Source organism: Triticum urartu, chromosome 5A, assembly GCF_056163025.1.
Source record: "Triticum urartu cultivar PI428250 chromosome 5A, HENAU_Tu73, whole genome shotgun sequence".
Taxonomy (NCBI): Eukaryota; Viridiplantae; Streptophyta; class Magnoliopsida; order Poales; family Poaceae; genus Triticum; species Triticum urartu.
In genome coordinates this window covers 666077089-666096735 of record NC_141877.1, presented here as the reverse complement: position 1 = coordinate 666096735, position 19647 = coordinate 666077089, and the positions used below count along the sequence as shown (strand labels likewise).

Genomic DNA, 19647 nt, shown 5'->3' with positions numbered 1-19647 from the left:
CATCTGAGAAAGCTGAGAGCTCACACGAGGGCACAGACTGAAGAAACAAACCATAGGTGACAGTAAGACAGATGTAACGCAGAATACATTTCACAGCTGACCAATGAGATGTCCTGGGAGCATGAAGAAACTGACAGACACGGTTGATTGCATAGGAGATATCAGGCCTGGTAATAGTAAGGTATTGCAGACCACCAACGAGACTGCGATACTCAGTAGCATCCTCAGGTGAAAGAGCATTTCCATCAAGGGCAGATAACCGATCAGTGGCAGACATCGGAGTAATAGCATGTTTGCACTTCAGCATACCAGCACGACGCAGCAGATCCAGGGAGTACTTCTTCCGTGTAAGAGTCAAACCAGCAGAAGAACGTGAAACCTCCAGACCAAGGAAAAAAATGCAAGGCACCCAAATCCTTGACAGCAAAGGCACCACTGAGTGCAACCACAAGACGATCAGCAGCAGCATGGGATGAACTGATGAGAATGATATCATCAACATAAACCAGAAGATACATCGTAACCTCAGGACGCTGAAGAAGGAACAGCGATGTGTCTGCAGTGGAGGGAGTAAACCCAAGTGCTCGAAGAATAGAGCCAAGACGAGCATGCCATGCACGAGGAGCCTGTTTCAGTCCATATAGCGCCTTAGTCAGACGACAGAGATGACGAGGGCGTGCAGGATCAACAAATCCAGGTGGCTGACGCATATAAACCTCCTCCTCCAGAATTCCATGGAGGAAAGCGTTCTGCACATCAAGCTGACGAAGAGACCATCCACGAGTGACAGCAAGAGACAACAACAAGCGAATGGTAGTAGGCTTGCTGACAAGCCGTGCCTTGTAGCGTTCGATGGAACCATCAGCATGTCTCTGACTTTGAAAACCCACTTGGAATCAATAACATTGACACCAGATACTGGAGGAACAAGCTGCCAAGTGTCATTTTTCTGGAGAGCCTGAATCTCCTGTTTCATAGCAGCGTGCCAGTGAGGAATACTCAGTGCAGCCTGGAAGTGTCGAGGCTCAGCAGTGGGATCAGCATCAATGTGAGCCATGCACGCGGCTAGCCATGCCACAGTCCCGTCCTTGCGTTCCTTCGGACAGAAAATGCCCGACTGACTCCGCGTACGAGGACGAAGAGGGACCACAGGCCGTGTCGGCGAGACCGTCGCAACCGGTGATGGAGACGAAGCTGCAGCATCGGGAGAGCTGGCACTAGGGCTCCCTGACGACGACGAGCCAGGCGAGGCTAGCCCACTAGCAGCCGAGGCGGGACTGACCGGGTCCAGCTCCAGGCCGGTCAAAGCAACCGCCGACCGAGGCGAAGATGCCTCCAGGTCGGGCGTGACCCCTCCTGGGTTAGGCGAAGCGCCAGCCGAAAGATTGGGCGAAGCCAGCCGAGGGCCAGGCGGGGCGCCAGCCGAAGGACTGGGCGAGGCCAGCCGAGGGCCAGGCGGGGCGCCAGCCAAAGGACTGGGCGAGGCCAGTGGCAGGCCAGGCGAGGCCACCCGTGGGCCAGGCAAGACCGGCGCCCGCACGGCAGCCTCCAGTGGCGATGCAGGGGCGGGTACGCGGGTCGAACCCGTTATGCATGGGACATGCACGACCCGAGCAGGAGCTGCCGCGTCGGTTTCCCCTGGCAAGGTCTTCGCCCGGCAAGCTTTTCCCCCGGCAAGTTTCCTGTTCATCAAGAAGCTCAAGACGAGCGCCACGTCCAATACCTGCAGCATGATTAGGCAACAACGCAGGGGCATATGCAACATCCACAAATTGATCAGGCAAAGGTGTGGACATGTGCACCGGTTGTGAGGAAATGGTAGAGTTTGTCGGAAGTGCACGAAAAGGAAACACGTTTTCATCAAACACCACATCACGAGAGATGTAAACGCGATTTGTAGGAACATGGAGGCATTTGTACCCTTTGTGAAGAGAACTGTACCCCAGGAAGACACACTTCTTAGACCGAAACTCTAACTTACGCTTGTTATATGGGCGAAGGTGAGGCCAACATGCACACCCGAACACCTTAAAAAAGGTGAAGTCTGGAGTCTCGTTGAGCAAGAGTTCAAGCGGAGTTTGCATTTTCAGGAGTCGTGAGGGAAGCCTATTTATGAGAAAACAAGCTGTGGAGAAAGCATCACTCCAAAACCGAAGCCAATGTGCTGTTCACGGCCAAGGAGGCGGGCATACAGCTCACGAGGTGGAAGTGGATCGTCACGGCCATGAACGTTCTCAACGAGATTGTCATAATCATCGTCGAGCCCGTTAAGAACGAAAGTGGTGAACTCCTCATCCTGCAGAGACTGGCCAACCGAGGCCAATGTGTCGGTGGGACCCCGGATCTTGTTGAAGCAGTCCGTGATGCTGAGGTCACCAAGCTTGGTCTCACCAAGCTCGGTGCGTATAGAGTGAGCACGCGCCTGAGACTGCGAGGAGAAGCTGGTGTGAAGCGCCGCCCACGCCTCCCGGGATGTAGTAGCGAAGATGACCAGCGACGAGACGCTCGGAGTGAGCGAGGACTGGATGGCAGAGAGAATGGCCTGATCCTGGGCCACCCATGTATGATACGCCGGGTGATGAGTGGGCGGACACGGGATGGATCCGTCAACATAGCCCTCCAGATAGCAACTGCACAGAAGAGGCAACACCTGGGCACGCCAGGACAGGTAGTTGTCCGGCGTGAGCTTCACCGGCAGCAGATGCGAGAAGTAAAACGGTGACGGCGCCGTGACCTGAGCGGCGTGAGCATGCATCGATGGCGCGTAGGGACCCGTCGACGGGGCTGTCTCGAGATGAGGAGCACCCGCCGAGTAGACGCCATGAGCACCGAGAACGAGGGCGTCGGCTCCGTAGTTCACTGCGGCCCCGTAGGATGGCTGCGGCGGTGCAGCCACGAACCCGGACGGCGCGGAGTAGGGTTGGTGCGGCGACGGCGCGTAGGGCTGCGGCGGCTGCGCCAGAAAGTGCTGCTGCGGTGGCGGCGCGGAGTAGATCGGCGTCGACGGTGGCTGGTGGTGATGCGACGGGAGAGCCGCATAGGGTAGGGTTGGTGATGATGCGGCGCCGCGTAGGACGCCACGGGCCAGGAGGACGGCGACGGCTGAAGGGAGCCCTGGGCCGCCGGCGGCGCACCATACACGGCAGGAGCAACGCCACCGGGCGTCTGCGCGACGGCGCCGTAGGGCGGCTGCACAGCAACGCCATGAGATGGCGGCACAGTGAACTCAGCAGAGGAGTCGGCCGATGGATTTGATCCGATCGGGGACTCGGTCGGCGGCAGGGCCCCGTAGGCCGACGCAAGGGGCCGAGAAGCGAGGAACGGTGACATAGGGGCGAGGGCCGGCCCGGCGGCGGTGGCAGCGACGAAGGTCGGCGCACCGGCGACGGCGGCGGCGGGAGACATCGAAACCCTAGTCTGATACCATGTAAAACACAATATGTTGAGAACTTGCTCGACACCCTAAACGGGGTTTGACTCTTTCATTATATAGAGGTGCCAAGGGATATAATACAATGTTACAATATTAATACACAGACTACGTGTGTGTGTATATACAGTCTAACATGTCCACTCGTTGCTGCCTGAGCCTGACGGGTCGGGTGACACAAGCCCAATGGCCGTGCCAGCGATATCTGGAGGTGCAGTACTAGGTGTTAGATAGATCGCTGTCGTATGCCATGATGTTCTCATGGAAAGAATTTACAGCGTAACTTAAAAAGTCAGGCAGGATGCCTGCAAGCTAGCGGCCGGCATGGCGAGGAGATGAAAGCTGCGTTGCGTTGCGGATAACAACAGTTGAGGTCTGGCACTATGTGTCATCCGGCCTTTTTGCACGGCTCCAACAGGACAGTGGAGGTCCTGTCTCATCGCCGTCCCGTCGTCGGGCTTATAAACTGCCACACACCACACGCGCGTGAAAATGAACACCTGATTTTGACGATCGAAACTCGTTTTTTCTTCTTTGGCCTTTTCATGGAGCGGAGCACCGCTCCCAATTTTATTTTTGAATGAAATTGATAAACAGGTAACAACCTCACACAGAGGGGGAAGCTACCACCAGTCCGCCACGCGGCCGACAACTGGGCTGCTGGGGCGTGGCGGTGTTGTCGCAGGAGGCTGTTGGATCCGGTCAGGCGGCTGGATATATATGGGCCGCCGCCGAGGCAATGGTCTATGGTGGCTCTCCCATGCCGTCGGCACGGGAGATGGGTGGTCCAGTGAAAGTGTGGTGTGTAGGGGTGTTGTCTGCGATGCTATGGACGGAAGTCGGTCGGGTTCTTGCTAGTTGACTACATCTTCTCGGAGGCCTCCAACCTCTCCCTTCCTCGGATCATGCTCTTCGGATGAAAGCCTAAGGCGCGGTGTTGGGTCAAGCGAGGGCGTCGACATCGTCATTCCCACCTTTGGGGTGTCGTCTTGAACGCCATCGATCCTAGCCGTGCTCCCCTTTTGGGGCGTCATTTTGAAGGTCATTGATCCTAGCCGCGCTGCCCCTTTGGGGAATCGTCTTGAAGACCATTAATCTTGGTCGTGCTCCCCCTTTGGGGCATCGTCTTGAAGACCATCAATCCTGGTCGTGCTTCTTGGAGCTGGATCCAGGGATGGTCGCCCGGGTCCGTTTGGCGTGGTCGCCTGTTTGGTGGCAATGGTGGCTTCGTGCAAAGTTGGGTTGAGGTGTCTCCCGACATGTTTGAGGGGTATCCACGCCTCGGCTTGTCTCTGTGGAGCATGCCTTGGCAGCTACGATGGCATCATATCGGATTTAGCTACAAAGGCTTGTGTGACGCAAGCTCGACCCTTTTCTCCAACAAGGTTTGCCGCTTGAGTCAGAGTTGTCTGGTCTCCAGCATGGGTGGTCATCTACTTTTGCATGGGCCGACATGAGCTCCAGCGTCTGTTTCGATGAGGGCTTCGTTGGTGGAACTCGATGGTGAAGTCGGAATCGCTGGCTCGTGGAGGGATGAAGACGATGACGCCTAGTGACAACCTCAACACAATGTATTCTTTTTGACGGCGTGGAGGTTTTCGCGTGGATGGCCATGTCGGTGGATGTTGCGCCAGTTTTAGCCCAATTTTCCTTGTATTAACTTGGCAATTCTCTCCCCCTTTTTTAATGAATCGAGATCCTTCAGGTTTGACTTTTTTGTTATAGAAAAAACCAGAACAAACATAGCTTTAAACAAATAGCTTCTGGATATTTTCCGTGGCCATCGGAACTAGAAGTGCCATTCCCTTAGTAATTCGAAAAATGTTTATAACCTGACGATTATATGATACTTTATTTATCGCACACAGAATTTGTTATGGCTCGTGCAGCGGGGGAAGAGTGTACTGAGGATTTCTTGCCTCTCAATTGTAACTCTATAATTTTTGAATAAAACTTCTTTTACCCCGCAAAAAAGAGGGAAGAGTGTAAACCCGTTCCCTGTCACTGACCTCCCGGGCCCATGGGACATAGCCCAGGCAATGCGATCCTAGCCGTTAATCCGCTCCCATCTCCCCGCAGAGCATAAGCGACATCCACGGCTCAGCGAGGTGAAACAGCGCGGAGGCGGCGACAGGTAGAGATGGCCGGCGGTGGCGCCGCCGCGTCGGCGCTCTCGAGCCCGTGGAGGGCGCTGCTGCAGCGAGCGTTGGACGCCAACGCGCACCTCAAGCACTCCACCTTCTTCCAGCTCGTACGCTCCCATCTCCCATAGTTCCCCTCCCCGTGCCCTTTTTTGGGGGAAAACTTGGTACCCTAACGAACGGTCCGTCGTTTCAGGCCACGGTGGGCGGCGGCGGCAGGCCGGCGAATCGCACCGTCGTGTTCAGGTGCCCGCCTGCTCTGGTCTAGTCCCCTCCCTTTCCCCTCCAGCTCTTACCGGTTTTGATCTGAAACCTTGGTCTTGTTAGGGGGTTCCAAGAACACTGCGACAAGATTCAGATTAACACGGATGCGCGGAGCAACAAGGTCGCTGCTGCTATTCCCCCGTGCTTTCTAACCTTGTTATTATATATACAATCATAATTCTTTCTCGCTGCTCGCTGATTCCCTTGCTGGTTTGGATGTGCGATTTGCGAACGAACAGATTGGGGAGATCAAGGAATGGCCCCTCGGCGAGGTAGGTTGTGAAGAACTTGCAGAATTGCGTGTCACAGTTTTGAGCAGCACAAGTGCCAATTTCCTGATCTTGAGATTCTTGCAGATATGCTGGTATTTCACTGATTCCTGGGAGCAATTCCGTATCAGCGGTATCATAGATGTGATTGATGGTTCCAGTCCGGATCCTGCCAAGCTCCAGGTTAGAGCTGAGTAGACTCTGCCTTGTGCTCTGTTCTGTGTAGTGGAGATGTCTTGCAAACGAAAGGATAACTGTAGTGAAAGATTTGGTTATGCACAAAACTGAACATATAACTGTTCTATTAGATTAGTTTTGTATAGTTTTTGCACACATGGAGTTTCCTTGTCTCATCAAGAGCAAATGCATGACCTTGTATTAATGTCTCCACAACTTTCACCTTTCAAACCTTTTGGCGATGCTCAGAAGCTGCACAAACTCAACTCTTCTATTACACATATAAGTAGTTTTTTCTTCTCTTGACGACATGTAGCAGCGCTGCTTTCATTGATATTAGGTGCTCCTTTATAATCTTTTTGCTCAACATTGGTTGTTTTACCAAACAGCAACGGGAGAAAGCTTGGTTCGCCAGTTCAGTGAAGTCAAGATCACAATACTTAGGACAAAGTCCAGGGGTTCCCGTCGCAAATGATGACCACATTAAGGATGTTCATATCGATCCATCAGCTGGCCCAGTTGATGCCTACTGTCTTCTGACTCTTGATCCAGAAAAGGTTAGGTTAAAGCTTTCTTGTGCCTCATGCTCATGTTTCTGTATCTGTATCTTCACCTACTTTGAAATACAGAATCAGTTATACTTAAATTGGTTAAATGTATTGCAGATTCATGTGCCCCTATTGTGTTTCTCAATACTCTTGGTTTTCATATTCAGGTTGATTATGTGAACTTGAAAAGTAATCAGAGATTGATGTTCACAAGAACCCAGGAAGGAGATGAGTCCAGTGACTGGATGGCCGAAAAAGTTAGCCCATAATGACTTTTTTTGTTAAGGAAGAACAGAAAGGTGTTATTGGCTGCCACTATTTTTATTTTGTGATTTTCCATGGCAAGGAACTGTCTTCATTCTACTCCCTCCGTTCCCAAATATAAGTCTTTTAGAGATTCCAACAAGTGACTACATACAAACCAATGTGAGTGAATCTACACTCTAAAATATGTCTACATACATCCGTATGTTGTAGTCCATTTGAAATGTCTAAAAAGACTTATATTTAGGAACGGAGGGAGTACAATATAGTTTCTAGCATGTCAAAATGTATTTTTTTGGTAGAGCATCCATGGATTACCGGGTCTGAACAGCTGTGCTATGTGCTTTATCTGCATAACAGTCATTTGTTAACATACATTATGACTCTAATTAACATTAGTGTTCGCTTTTAAATGTTTCTCTTTTCTTTCTGGGATTCTTACATAGCGTCTTTCTTGTAACACTCAAAATATATATTTGGGCATGTACCATTCAGGATTTCTACTGGAAATGTTAAGAATATGTGCTTAATCTGAATTACAGTCATTTGTAAACATTTAGTATCTTTCTTGTAAAAATCAGAATATATTTGGGCAGGAGCCATTGAGAGGTGTTAAGAATATGTGCTGAATCTGATTTACAGTCATTTGTAAACATTTTATTTAATGGCCGAGCCCTGCGATTTCTGATAACCACTTATAAACATGGCACTAATTAATGTTGATATTCACCGTTGTAGGGTTTTTCTGAGACGCTCACTTAGCCAGTATTCTTATGGAAAGCTTTGAGGCCTAGGTAGACACCTTGATCTGGTATGCAATAATTGGACGACGAATCAATCTAAATTATTCCTGTAACTACAATAATACTCCCTCCATCCGAAAATACTTGTCATCAAAATGGATAAAAAAAGATGTATCTATAACTAAAATACGTCTAGATACATTCCCTTTTATCCATTTTGATGACAAGTATTTCCGGACGGAGGGAGTATCACGCACACAAACATGCATGATTGCATGGAATTCTGCAATTACTATGTTTTTTCCAGTAGGGGTTAAAGGAGTATCACTTTCCTAATTTTGGACCCAGCTAGTTAGTTGGCCTCTGATCAAGATCGGAATTATGCGTGCTCTGCACAAATTTCAACCCATTGGCTGTAATTACAATGATATTTACAGAGTTAGTTGGCCTCTGATCAAGATCAATATTATGTGTTATCTCCAAAAATTTCATTCTATAAGCTCTCAGAGCCTCCAATGCCATCAAATCAGCCACGGTGATCCTGCTCCTAAGTCTGAAGCTGCCCGCCACCCTGCCGACTTCAGGCCTATTAGCCTTGTTCACAGTTTCGGCAAGCTTGTTGCCAATAGAGTGCAACCTCTGATGCCCCTGCTAATTGAGAACTACCAGAATGTTGTCATCAAGGGAAGCTGCATCTATGGTAGCCTCGTCTGTGTGCAAGGAATTGCAAAATCTCTGCATGAGGGCAATCTCCCGAGCCTCCTTGTTAAGCCACACATATCAATTATCAAAGGCATTCAATTTCGTCTCCTGGGAGTTTCTTCTCCAACTTCTTGAAATTCAGAGGGTTCAGCCTTTGCTGGAGAAACTGGATTGCAGGACTATTAATGGTAACCTCTGTAGCTCAGTTCAGCACCGCCGAGGACTGCTTTTCGTCGTGATCATGAACTGCTTAGAAAGACTGTTTGATGAAGCTCATGGAAGTGGCGGCCTAGCCCCATTGGGAGCTCTAAACATTCTGCACAAATCTTCTCTCTAACCGATGAAGTTGCCAACTTCATCAAGCCCACACCTGCAGATACAAACCGAAGTTCTCCAATCCTTCGCATCTTCGGTCAGTCTACTGCTGTTTGCACCAACCTCTCCAAGACCAGAATCATCCCAATCCAGTGCAATGGGATCGACCTGACAGCCACCCTGGACAATCTCCTGCGCACCATATCCTCATTTCCCTGTACCTACCTTGGCATGTCGCCTGTCCGTTCACCACCACAGAAATAATGACTATCAAGCTATCCTCGACAACTTTGCCAAGTTATAAGGGTGTCATGGGCAAAGCAAGCAAAGTGGTGTTGGTTCGACGTGTTCTCTCTGCAATCCCCTCTTTTCAGATGATGGCCACCAACCTATCCAAGTGAGCTGATGCTCAGATGAACAAGCTTTGAAGATCTTCTCTTTGGGCTAGCTCTGATAAAGTGTCAAGTGGTAAATATCTTGTAAATTGGAACAAAGTTTGCTCCCCGACTGAATTTGGAGGCCTTAGTATTCCTAATCCTGAAGCTTTCAGTAGAGCCTTGAGGGCCTTAGTATTCCTAATCCTGAAGCTTTCAGTAGAGCCTTGAGGGTTACACAGCTTTGGTTTAAGATGGGTGGACTAGCATAAACCTTGGACTAACCTGCAAATTACCATGGATAGTTTTTGCAAAAGCAGGTTCAACTCAGTCCATATAAAAGTAAATCTGTTTTATCTGTGCTCATGAGCAAAATAAACAGGTTTGACAAAACTATTAACCATCATCGGTTTACAATATTCTCGACAGAGTATCGTAATTCTGTTCTGAACATAACAAATTGTTTTCCACTCACCAAACAAAGACGCGCCGCACGGAAAAAATAGTAACTGGTAAAATAATGGACAATATTAACACGAGTTGTACTAAACCCATACCCATCACTAATCATGCAATGGGGACTTAGAGCATGGTTAATAATATAGCCAGCAATCGGCTATAAGGAGTTGGCATGTCATCTACAGCCAACCTTGTAGCCGGCATGTACAATAATAAGTTATATATGTGTACTACTTCATTAGTAGTTGGCCCACCTTACAACCTCATAAAGCGTCTTGGGTCTCGTGCTAGAGCCGGCTACTAACCAAGAGTCCGCTTCTCTCCTCTCTCCTCTTCTCTCTCCTTCAACTAAGCAAAGATATAATATTCTAGTCCTTATAGCCTGCTTATGTCACCTTATTGTACTTGCTCTTATGAACTCAGCTGTTGCGATTCTAACTGAAACATAGTAGAGACCATACTCTGATGCAAACATTAGGAAATAGCTGCAATTGAAGCGTAAAATTGGTTGTACTTCCATGTTAACTGTTTGAAGTACCAATGCAGGAATCAATTCCAAACTAAAATATGCCCAACAATATCGATGCACATATCATTCTCACATAAAACATTCCAGTTAGCATTAGCATGGTTTCTGTCTTCATATTCACTACTCCCTCGAGAGAGATTCTTTCATGGCATGAAGTTCCTTGACGATATCTCCGGTTGGCATTCTACTTGACGGCAATTCCTGAGAGCAGGAAATTCCGAGTTTAAGTAGCGAAACAAGGCAATCAATCGTTCTCTTGTATGCAGAAGCATTCACAGTTTGGAGCCCATACTCAAGATCTAATGATAGCCGCATGTCCACAACCTCCATCATACTATCACATAGACCAAGCTCAACATACTCACGAAGGCTCAATCCTTGTCTGAATTTGCTATCGGTGGGCCTCTTTCCAGTGGCTGTTTCCAACACAAGAATGCCATAACTGTAAATATCTCCATGCTTGGACACGGGGTTTCCAACACCATACTCTGTGACAATAACAAGTTCGAATAAGTAGAGTTTTTATGATGCATAGAGTTCTATATTTACATTCGTTTTTAAAACTTTATATAACTAGGCACAGAATAGGTAGAGTAAACATAGAAGAGGTGGGCTAACCTGGGGCAGCATAACCAATTGTCCCTCGAAATCCCATTGAGCTCGTGGACTGCTCGAGAAATGAGCTTCCCTTGTTAAGAATCTTAGCAAGACCAAAATCTCCAACATGGGCTACCATATTATCATCTAGGAGCACATTACTTGGCTTCACATCGCAATGTACAACAGGTGCTGGACCATGGCAGTGAAGATAGTCCAAGGCATAAGCCACATCAAGTAGTATTGTCACTCTTTGATGCAGATTCAAATACTTTTGCTCTGCTTGGTCACTTGTGTCAAGATGTAGCCAACCTTCTAGACTACCATTAGGCATGAAGTCATACACAATTGCTTTGAATTCATTCCCTCTGGTATCAATGCTTGAGCAAACTGTAACTATCTTGAGAAGATTGCGGTGTCGCATATTTCCTAATGCTTTGCATTCGGCAGTGAAACTCTTCGGCGCCTTTGGAGTTTGAAGTTTTAATACCTTGACAGCAACAAGGTTTGAATTTTCTCCAGCATGACCATCCAACTCTCCTTTGTACACAGACCCAAATGATCCAGAACCCAGCAAATTCCCTGCCGAGAAACCATCTGTTGCCCTCGCCAACTGACTATAAGAAATCAGTTGGTAACCTTGCATGGACGTTGTTGACGGGATTGTTGCTTGTCTTTTGTTTTGCCAGGTAAGAAGAAGCTTGTAGAGGAAGGCAAGAACAACCAGTGTTGCAATGATAGAAATAGGCATACACGCAACCAGGAATTTATGTTTTTTCTTTGCTAATTGCAAGGAACAAGGGGCCAAATGTAAATTAGGTACACCGCCACAAAGGTTTCCATTTCCTTGGATTGATATTGCTGAAGAATTTGCAAAAACACCAGTGATTGGCACTTCCCCAGCAAGGCTATTGAATGAAAGGTTGAGATAATAGAGTGTGGTAAGGTCTGCAAATGATTTAGGTATCTGGCCTGACAAATTGTTGCTCGAAATGTCTAGAGTTTGTAGACCTTTCATCTGACTAAGGATTGATGGGATGGTACCTTCAAATTTGTTGTTTTGGAGGTAGAGTTACTGGAGAAGTTGACATCCACCGATGGTGCTAGGGATTTCACCTGATAATTTGTTCGACTCTGCATGGAATTCTACTAGATTTTTTAGATTCCCTATTTCGTGAGGCAGTGATCCCTCCAAGTTATTACTTGATAGAGAAAGATATTCTGATAGTGTTGGGATGTTGAATAATCCGCTGGGTATTGGTCCTGTAAAGTTATTGCTTGAAAGATCTAGTGTCAACAAGTTTGTTAGGTTTCCAAGTGTGCGTGGTAACCTACCACCGAAGGCATTCATGCTGAGGTCCAAAGAAATTAGTTCGGTAAGATTTCCTATATTCTGTGGAATAGACCCACTTATTTTATTTCCGTATACTTGGAGTAGGGAAAGGAATTTGAGGCTACTCAAGGAAGAGGGGAGGGTTTGGGTGAAAGAGTTAGTCTAGAGAATGATAAATTGCAAGTTAATGAGGTTACCTATATCTTTAGGGATGCTTCCTGATATTTTGTTCTCTTGAAGGCCGAGTTGCACCAAGGAGGTGGAAAGGTTGGAAAGTGAATCAGGGAGGACTCCCTCAAACTTATTGGTTCCCAACCCCAAAACTTGTAACTGTGTGCAATTTGTTAACGTGGTTATGAACTCCCAATCTTTGGGCTCTTTTGCGCGAAGCAAATTCTGTTGGAGATTGATCCGGAAGAGATTCGGGAAGCTTCCAACCTCCGGAGGAACGATGCCACTGAAAAAGTTGTCTGACATCTGAAGTAATGCGATATTAGAAGCATTAGCTATTGCAGCTGGGATGGGGCCATGGAAGTGGTTAGCATCCAACGATATGTCTTGGAGAAGGTGAAGATTACTGAATGCGTTTGGAGGTATTGTTCCAGTAAGCATATTTTCCTGGACAGAAAGCAGTGTTAGAGAGGAGATGTTCCAAATGGAATTGGGGATCACTCCACTCAAGTTGTTAAAGCCGATGCTGAGCCGAGATAGTTTGGGTAACATGCCCAAAGACGGCGGGATAGGTCCGGACAGGGCGTTGTGATCGACTTGAAGATATTTGAGGTTGGAGAGGTTGCCCAAAACAGGTGGTATCCTACCAGATAATCTGTTGAGAAACATAGACAAGGTTTGGATGGATGGTGATTGCACCAGCGAGCCAGGGATATGCCCTGACAAATCATTTCTGGAAAGGTTCAAAGTGACAAGATTCTTCAAGCTGGAACCTATCTCGCCCGGGATCTCATCTTGGAGATGGTTTCTACTTAGGTCAAGCGTGGTGAGGTTGGTGCATCCTCCAAGAGCCACAGGAATGCTTCCCTGGAGAGAATTCACCCTCAGGCTTAGGAGCCGAAGCCTGGCAAGATGGCCGAGCTCCGGGGGTATCTGACCCGCGAGGTGGTTGTTGCCGATCGAGGTCAAGCTCCCTGAGAAAGGAGAGGTTGCCCAAGAATGGCGAGATGTGTCCCGACAGGTTGAAGGAGGCCATGCGCAGCGAGACAACCCTGTCCGGGTGCCGCCGCCCGCAAGCAACTCCTGGCCAGCTGCAGTGGTGGGTGGAGGTGTTCCATGAAGCCAGCAACCCTCTCGGGGGTGCAATGGCGGACTTGAAGGAGAGGAGCGCGAGTTGGTCGCTACCCCTACCCGGAGCGGGGGACACAGCAAGAGCGTGGGAGCAGAGGATGAAGAAGAAGAAGAAGCTGAGCATTGCCATTGCTCCTGCTATAAGGAGAGGACTGCTAGCTAGCTAGCTAGGTGGCGGTTACGTGTGTGCACTAGCTCGCATACACTAAAGGGTTTATATAGCTGGAGCTGGTGCCTCGTCTCTAAAACCGGCAAGCAAGTCGTCTTGCTTGCCGGTCTTTGGTCATTGGTCGTTGGTGCTGTCTCCATCTTCCCGAGTGGCGTGGCGTGCGCGTTGGGCGTGGTAGCCGTGGATGGTCTTTCCAGCCTGCCTGCATCTGTGCCATGCTTGTGGGACCCTAGCTGGTGCGCGTTGTGCTGTGCTGCTGAGCATCTGATCTGCGGCTCGTCTCCTGTCCCGATGGAAGGTGGTTTCTGATGACAACTCCGGGTGGTGGGCACGGCGGGTGGCGCGGAGGCGTTTCTGGTGCTGGTGCAAGGGTCGCCGTGTGCTCTGCGAGTAAAGTCTATTTTAAACCTTGAATTTGTATGGCTCGTCGAAATCATACCTCGAACTCTAAATCCCTGAAATTAACACCCTATACTTTCTAATCCCGGTCAATCCTGACCTTAGGCCTGTTTGGCGCACTAGAAAAGGAACCATCCCGACCGGGTTCACTGGCTACTCTCACTGACGATGCGGGTCCACAAGTCAGATTCGTCTGCTTCCTTGTTCTCTTCCAGGCAGCCAAATGGATTGATCCCCTCCTCATATTATCTTGAGAAAATTCCTTGTGTTTGCATACGACATGTAGCCAAAACGATCAATCAGGTAGTTGCGTAGCTTTGTACTTGCATCTCATCGGGTTAAATCAACCTAGAGCTGGGGACACGGCGCTGCACCTGGCCGCAAGGCACGGACGCACGGTCATCGTGCGACGGTGGAGAAGCTCATGCTGCTGGCGCCCTTCTCTTCTCATCTTCGGCAGGGAGCCGCGGCGGTACTTCTCGCTGTCATCTTCCTCGAGTGCAGCTGGAACCAAGACGAACTCCTACCCCTCCACTGGTGCATCCTCCGGATTGAGGCCTGAAGTAGCGGTATTTGCTCGTTGGAGCTTGTGGATCATGCCGCTGGCCGGAAACGTGTCCACTTCTACGACTGCTTCACTGGCGCGTGGGCGGACGTACAATGCGAGGCCGGCATGGTGTTCTTCCGTAGCGCGTGCGACGCCGACCGACCGACATGCACGACGCCAACTTCCACGCCTCTTATGCGCGGGGCGAAGCGGTGCTCGAGGGTTGCCGGGCTTGCTGTTGCGCGCCGCTGCCATACGTTGACGTCACGTTATTGCCCTGAGCTGGTCTTTGCGTTGCTAGTCATGTTGTTTCCGCCGTCGTCCGCCTCGGCGTCAATGGGCACACACTGCTCCGGCTCGCCAAGCCGTATGCACAGCAGGTGCTCGACAGCAGTGGCGGAGCTTCATGGAGTGCAACCTGGGCCACCGCCCTCCCATCCCATGAAGAAATCCATCACTACCCCTAGGCATTTGGGCCATAAGTACAGGAAAATAAGGCCAGACCTCATAACTTAGCCCCCCCTCAGCCCATTGCCCCTCTAGAATTTTGGCCCAAGCTCCGCCACTGCTCGACAGTTCGGTCGAGTCATGGAGGTGCGCACAGAGGGGATGACAAGGTCGACGGGACTTGAGCTCAACAGGTCATAGAAGCACAAAGGAGATTAGATAAGCTCAGTACGGGGGCGTATTGGGTATTCCTGGACGCTTGTCCAGCAGCCAGGTAGACACCATGCGTGCGCTAAGGAGGGACGCGACGGCACTTTGGATGGCCCTCGCCGACGTTCAATGGTCATCCTTGTGCCGGCCATCCTCTCGGGGCAGGATGCACACCAGGAACAGAAGACGACATCGGGGCGTTGAGGGCAGGCGGCACACCGCTCGGATGAATGGAGTGAGGAAGATGAATATGACATGTAGGCCCGCGGAGTCAGTGACAGAAACAATTGTTCCCAGCTGGGATTGTCTTTTTCCCGATGCAACAAACAGTGTCGGGTCGGCTTAGGGTTGAAATTGACCGGGATTGGTGAATATAGGGTGCCAATTTCAGGGATTCAAAGTTGAGGATTTAATTCAGACTATCTCTACGAGTTCAAAGTTTAAAATAGACTTTACTCGTGCTCTGCTGTGACCCAACACCAGCCACGAGACCGATCGAGGACCTGGCTTCAACATGGTATATGCGAGCACAACTCTCGTCCCCTGATGGTATTATTCGCTATACTATATATAGCAAGCATGGTTTAATGTGTAGCACACACTTTCATCTCCTCTACCATGCATGTTATTCATATATGTACGCAATAGCGTCGTACTTGGTCTATCCTGTGCAGAGGCTAAAGGACAGGGACCTCTTTTTTTTATCATGACGTCTATCCGGCTAGAGCAAACAATATGACCATTTGTGAAATGGAGAAACATAACCATCTTTTAACCCTAATCAGGCCCTGAGGGAGGGGGGCAGCCGCCTCGGGCCCCCAAGATCGAGGGGGCCCCTCCAAAAAGTGTATACATATAGGCTATGACCCAACATATCTATGGACTGGACTGTTGGGCCTCACGCAGCACGACGGAATGTACTCGCACGACGAAAAAAGGAAACTGACTGATCCCTTCCGATTCATACCTTGGTTAGTAACTGCATGTCAGAAAAAAAGAACAGATTGATCCCTTCCTATTCCATTACGCATGCATTTAACACAACGATTCCCAATTTCTCAGCGGCCGCCAAGGCTTCGTCTCTTCGTGACTGCGAGTTCGGCGCTCCTTTTCCATTTTCTTCTAATAAATTGAATTTTCCTCCTCAATTCAGATCGACCGTCAATTTCAATTCCCTGGGGGCCATCGGAACCCAGGCTTTGCTCTTCGTCCATCAACGATTCGACCATCCGAGATATATCTTCTATTCATATTAAGGTTCCTAGTCTCCTAGCTAGATGAATGGCCGGCACATCGTTACTGTTCAACAGTTGTCCATTGATGCAGTTTTATTTATTTACAGCATTGTGTCTTGTCATCTGTAAGAAAGTATCCATCCGGTAGTAATGAAAGGAGAAGGAAGAAAGCTGTGGATGATTTAGTTCAATCACGGTGCGGAAATATTCATAATTGTTTCTAAGAGAGTTGGCGATAGTTGTCATAAAGGAAGGGCAACCAACTAATGGCAATTCAGAATTTGATCAGCCAGAAGAAAATATCGACACCAACATCAATGATAACAACGTTAGTGGCTCTAAGCATGTGTATGTAATTCACCAGATGCACATGCACAATCCGCTAGTGATGATGATGAACAACCAGTTTATATTAATGGTATTTATGAAAAAAATTGGGATAATCTTGATAATAAAGTAAGAGACATCTTAGTTGAGAAAGGGTCTATGAGAGACGACAAAAAATGGCATACCGACGATGCAGGAAGATGTTTTTCATATGCCCATTATCATAGGATATTAAGCAATGGGGAGGAACATGATACAAAATGACTAGTTTATTCAAAAGATGTCGACAAAGTTTTTTTGCTTCTGATGTAAGATCTTCAAGTCTAGCATTAGCAGAGGTTTATTCAAAAGATGTCGTCAATGTTTTTGGCTTCTACTCTAAGATCTTCAATTCTACCACTAGCAAGAATCAGAGATCCTTAGCACATGATAGATTAGGATTTTTTGGGGTAATATGTATGAATTACTTGATATATATACTGATTTTGGAAACATTTAAGTGTTATTGGTAATATTTCATATATATGCATATTATTTTTTATTGTTATGACGACTACATTTAGGGCCTCGGGTTTTAGTCTCGTCCCGGGCCCCCAAAATCTCAGGACCGGCCCTGACCCTAATCGCCGACATTTCCCATCTCTCATCCTTGGGCAGGTTGCAATGCTCTGGGCGAAAGTCTCTCGGGTTCTTGCCAGCCGAGCGTCCGTGGGTGCTGTCTCACCTCCTTGGAGGCGCCCGTCATGGAGGCTTGAACCTCTCCCATCCTCGGATCATTTTCTTTGGGTGAAATCGTCAAGCCTAGTGTTGGGTTTGGCGATGGCATCGACATTGTCGCTCCTGCCTTTGGTATGTCATCTTAAGACCATCAATCTTGGTCACACTTCCGGGGGCTGGACGCTCATGACATTGGGGAAGGGCAGGTATCAATCCAACGATGTGGGGATGCTAGGTCTATTTAGCGTGCTCTCCTGTTTGGCAATGATGGCGGCTTCATGCAGAGCTGGGTCGCGGCCGTGTTTTTTTTAGTCGGTGTCTCTCGGCGTGTTCGAGGAGTCTCCGTGCCTTGTCTTTGTAGTTTTGGAGTTGCGTAGCAGGGTCTCGACATGGTTTGACTGCGGCGGCTTGTGCGGCCCAAGCTCTCCCCTTCTCTTCAACATGGTTCGTCACTTGAATCAGAGTTGTCTGGTCTCCAGCGAGGGTGGTTGTCTATTTGGCATGTGCCGACATGACCTCCGACATCTGTTGCGGCGAGGGCTTCATTGGTGGAAGTCGACTATGAATTCGATATTGCTGGCTCGTGGAGGGGTGACGACGATGACGCCTTGTGTCAACCTCGACAACGTTTTCTTCTCGGCGGCATGTAGGTCTTCGCTTGGGTGGCCAGGTTGAGCGGTGTTACCTTGTGTGGGCTATGTGATGGTTTTAGTCCGATTTTCATATATTAACCTGAAAAGTATTTTCTCTTTTTAATGATTCAAGATTCTTACTTTAAAAACCCAGTACAACCATAGCTTTCGACAAACAGCTTCGCAACAAGATGACCATGATCAGCAGCTAAGTTTGATATTGTACTTTTTCTGTCAATTTTCTATTATGAGGATAAGAGGCTCCCATTCTTCCATGGAACTCTCTCCCTATGAACTTCTAAATAACACTATTTACAACTTCTAAAGAAAACTATCAACCTGAATATACGATACCTTACTGAAGCATCTACAACAGGACTCAGTAAATCTGGGCCTCTATACGCCCACTGGCTCGCGGATGGCGCCGGACAACCCCTCATATATCGTGTCCGGCAGCCATGTACCTCAAATTTGAACTTTCAAATTCATGCAAATTCATGCACGTCCATCATACAAGTGAATGTCACACTTAAATAACAAATGTTGGTACCGAAAATACATAGTTCAAGCATAAAATTTATCTTATTTTCATCGTAGGACCACATATGCTCCACAAGATCACCGAGTAGCTATGCGTGCACCTGATTATCTCGAAGATTCTGATGCATCTACAGAAAATTCACAACTGATCTACATCTTGTTGCTCCGGAATGTGGACTTGTTCTCCCGACATCTCAAAATCATTGGTTTCGGCCACCCCGTCATCATCGCCCTTGGCAATCATATTATGCAAAATGACACAACATGTCATAAGCCGCCACAAAGTCTACAATTCCCATGTCATTCCTAGCTGCCTCTTGCATTGTTGCAAATTGGCTTTGTTTGTTGCCTTGGGGTTCGGATATAGTCTTCACAAATGTCGCGCACTGAAGATAGATACCATGGGCAAGATAGTATCCTATGTTGTAGTCACGAACGTTGATAGTGTAGTTCCACGGCGGCGATTCCCATTACAAAGTCTCCTGAACACACGGCATATCGTTGAAGCACATTGATGTTCTCCGCGGGGGCGTCCGGGCCGGTGACAATGTCCGCGGTGGCGAGAACGGATGGGCGGACTGTTGGGGTGGTGCAGGCGGCGCTGAGGGTTCACTACAACGGCGGAGCAAGGGTGGCGACAGAAGTAGGGATGGGTGCAAAGGAGGAAGAATAGAGGAGAGGAAAACTAGAATCAGTGGTGATGGTGGTGGTAGTGGGGGGGGGGGGGGGGGGGAGGGGTTGGTGCAACTTGAGGTAGGGTCCGCCTATCTGATCGACGTCGTGGACGTGCTCGGGCCTTCCCATATCCGGCCAGATTTGACTAGATATGAGGGGTGCCGATCAGTCCGGGCATTTTCGACCGATATAAGGAGCCTACCTGGGTCAGATTTTTATTTTTTACCGTTCAGTAACCAGGCCGTTCGCCCGGAATGGTACACATGATTTCTTATGACTCATGCAGCGGGGAGAGTAAACTC

General features: G+C 48.7%; 1 protein-coding gene, 1 long non-coding RNA gene and 1 pseudogene across 2 annotated transcripts in view; 1 reads left to right on the top strand and 2 right to left on the bottom strand.

Moving 5' to 3' along the window:
- The window catches only part of LOC147973888 (uncharacterized), a 274448-nt gene that overhangs the window by 131578 nt on the left and 123223 nt on the right, over positions 1 to 19647 (bottom strand). The window lies entirely within an intron of this gene.
- Positions 5497 to 7614, top strand: LOC125511486 (pyridoxine/pyridoxamine 5'-phosphate oxidase 2). Its single transcript, XM_048676870.2, has 7 exons — positions 5497 to 5681; positions 5768 to 5817; positions 5899 to 5956; positions 6075 to 6107; positions 6192 to 6287; positions 6671 to 6838; positions 6997 to 7614. The coding sequence occupies exons 1-7, from the start codon at positions 5571 to 5573 to the stop codon at positions 7096 to 7098; spliced, it is 618 nt and encodes a 205-aa protein (XP_048532827.2). The 5' UTR covers positions 5497 to 5570; the 3' UTR covers positions 7099 to 7614.
- Positions 9890 to 13583, bottom strand: LOC125506424 (receptor kinase-like protein Xa21; annotated as a pseudogene).

Coding starts and splice junctions, on each gene's coding strand:
- LOC125511486 (XM_048676870.2), top strand. CDS start 5,571: ATGGCCGGCGGTGGCGCCGCCGCGTCGGCGCTCTCGAGCCCGTGGAGG. Junction 6,108..6,191: donor AGGAATGGCCCCTCGGCGAG/GTAGGTTGTGAA, acceptor AGATTCTTGCAG/ATATGCTGGTATTTCACTGA. Junction 6,288..6,670: donor CGGATCCTGCCAAGCTCCAG/GTTAGAGCTGAG, acceptor TTTACCAAACAG/CAACGGGAGAAAGCTTGGTT.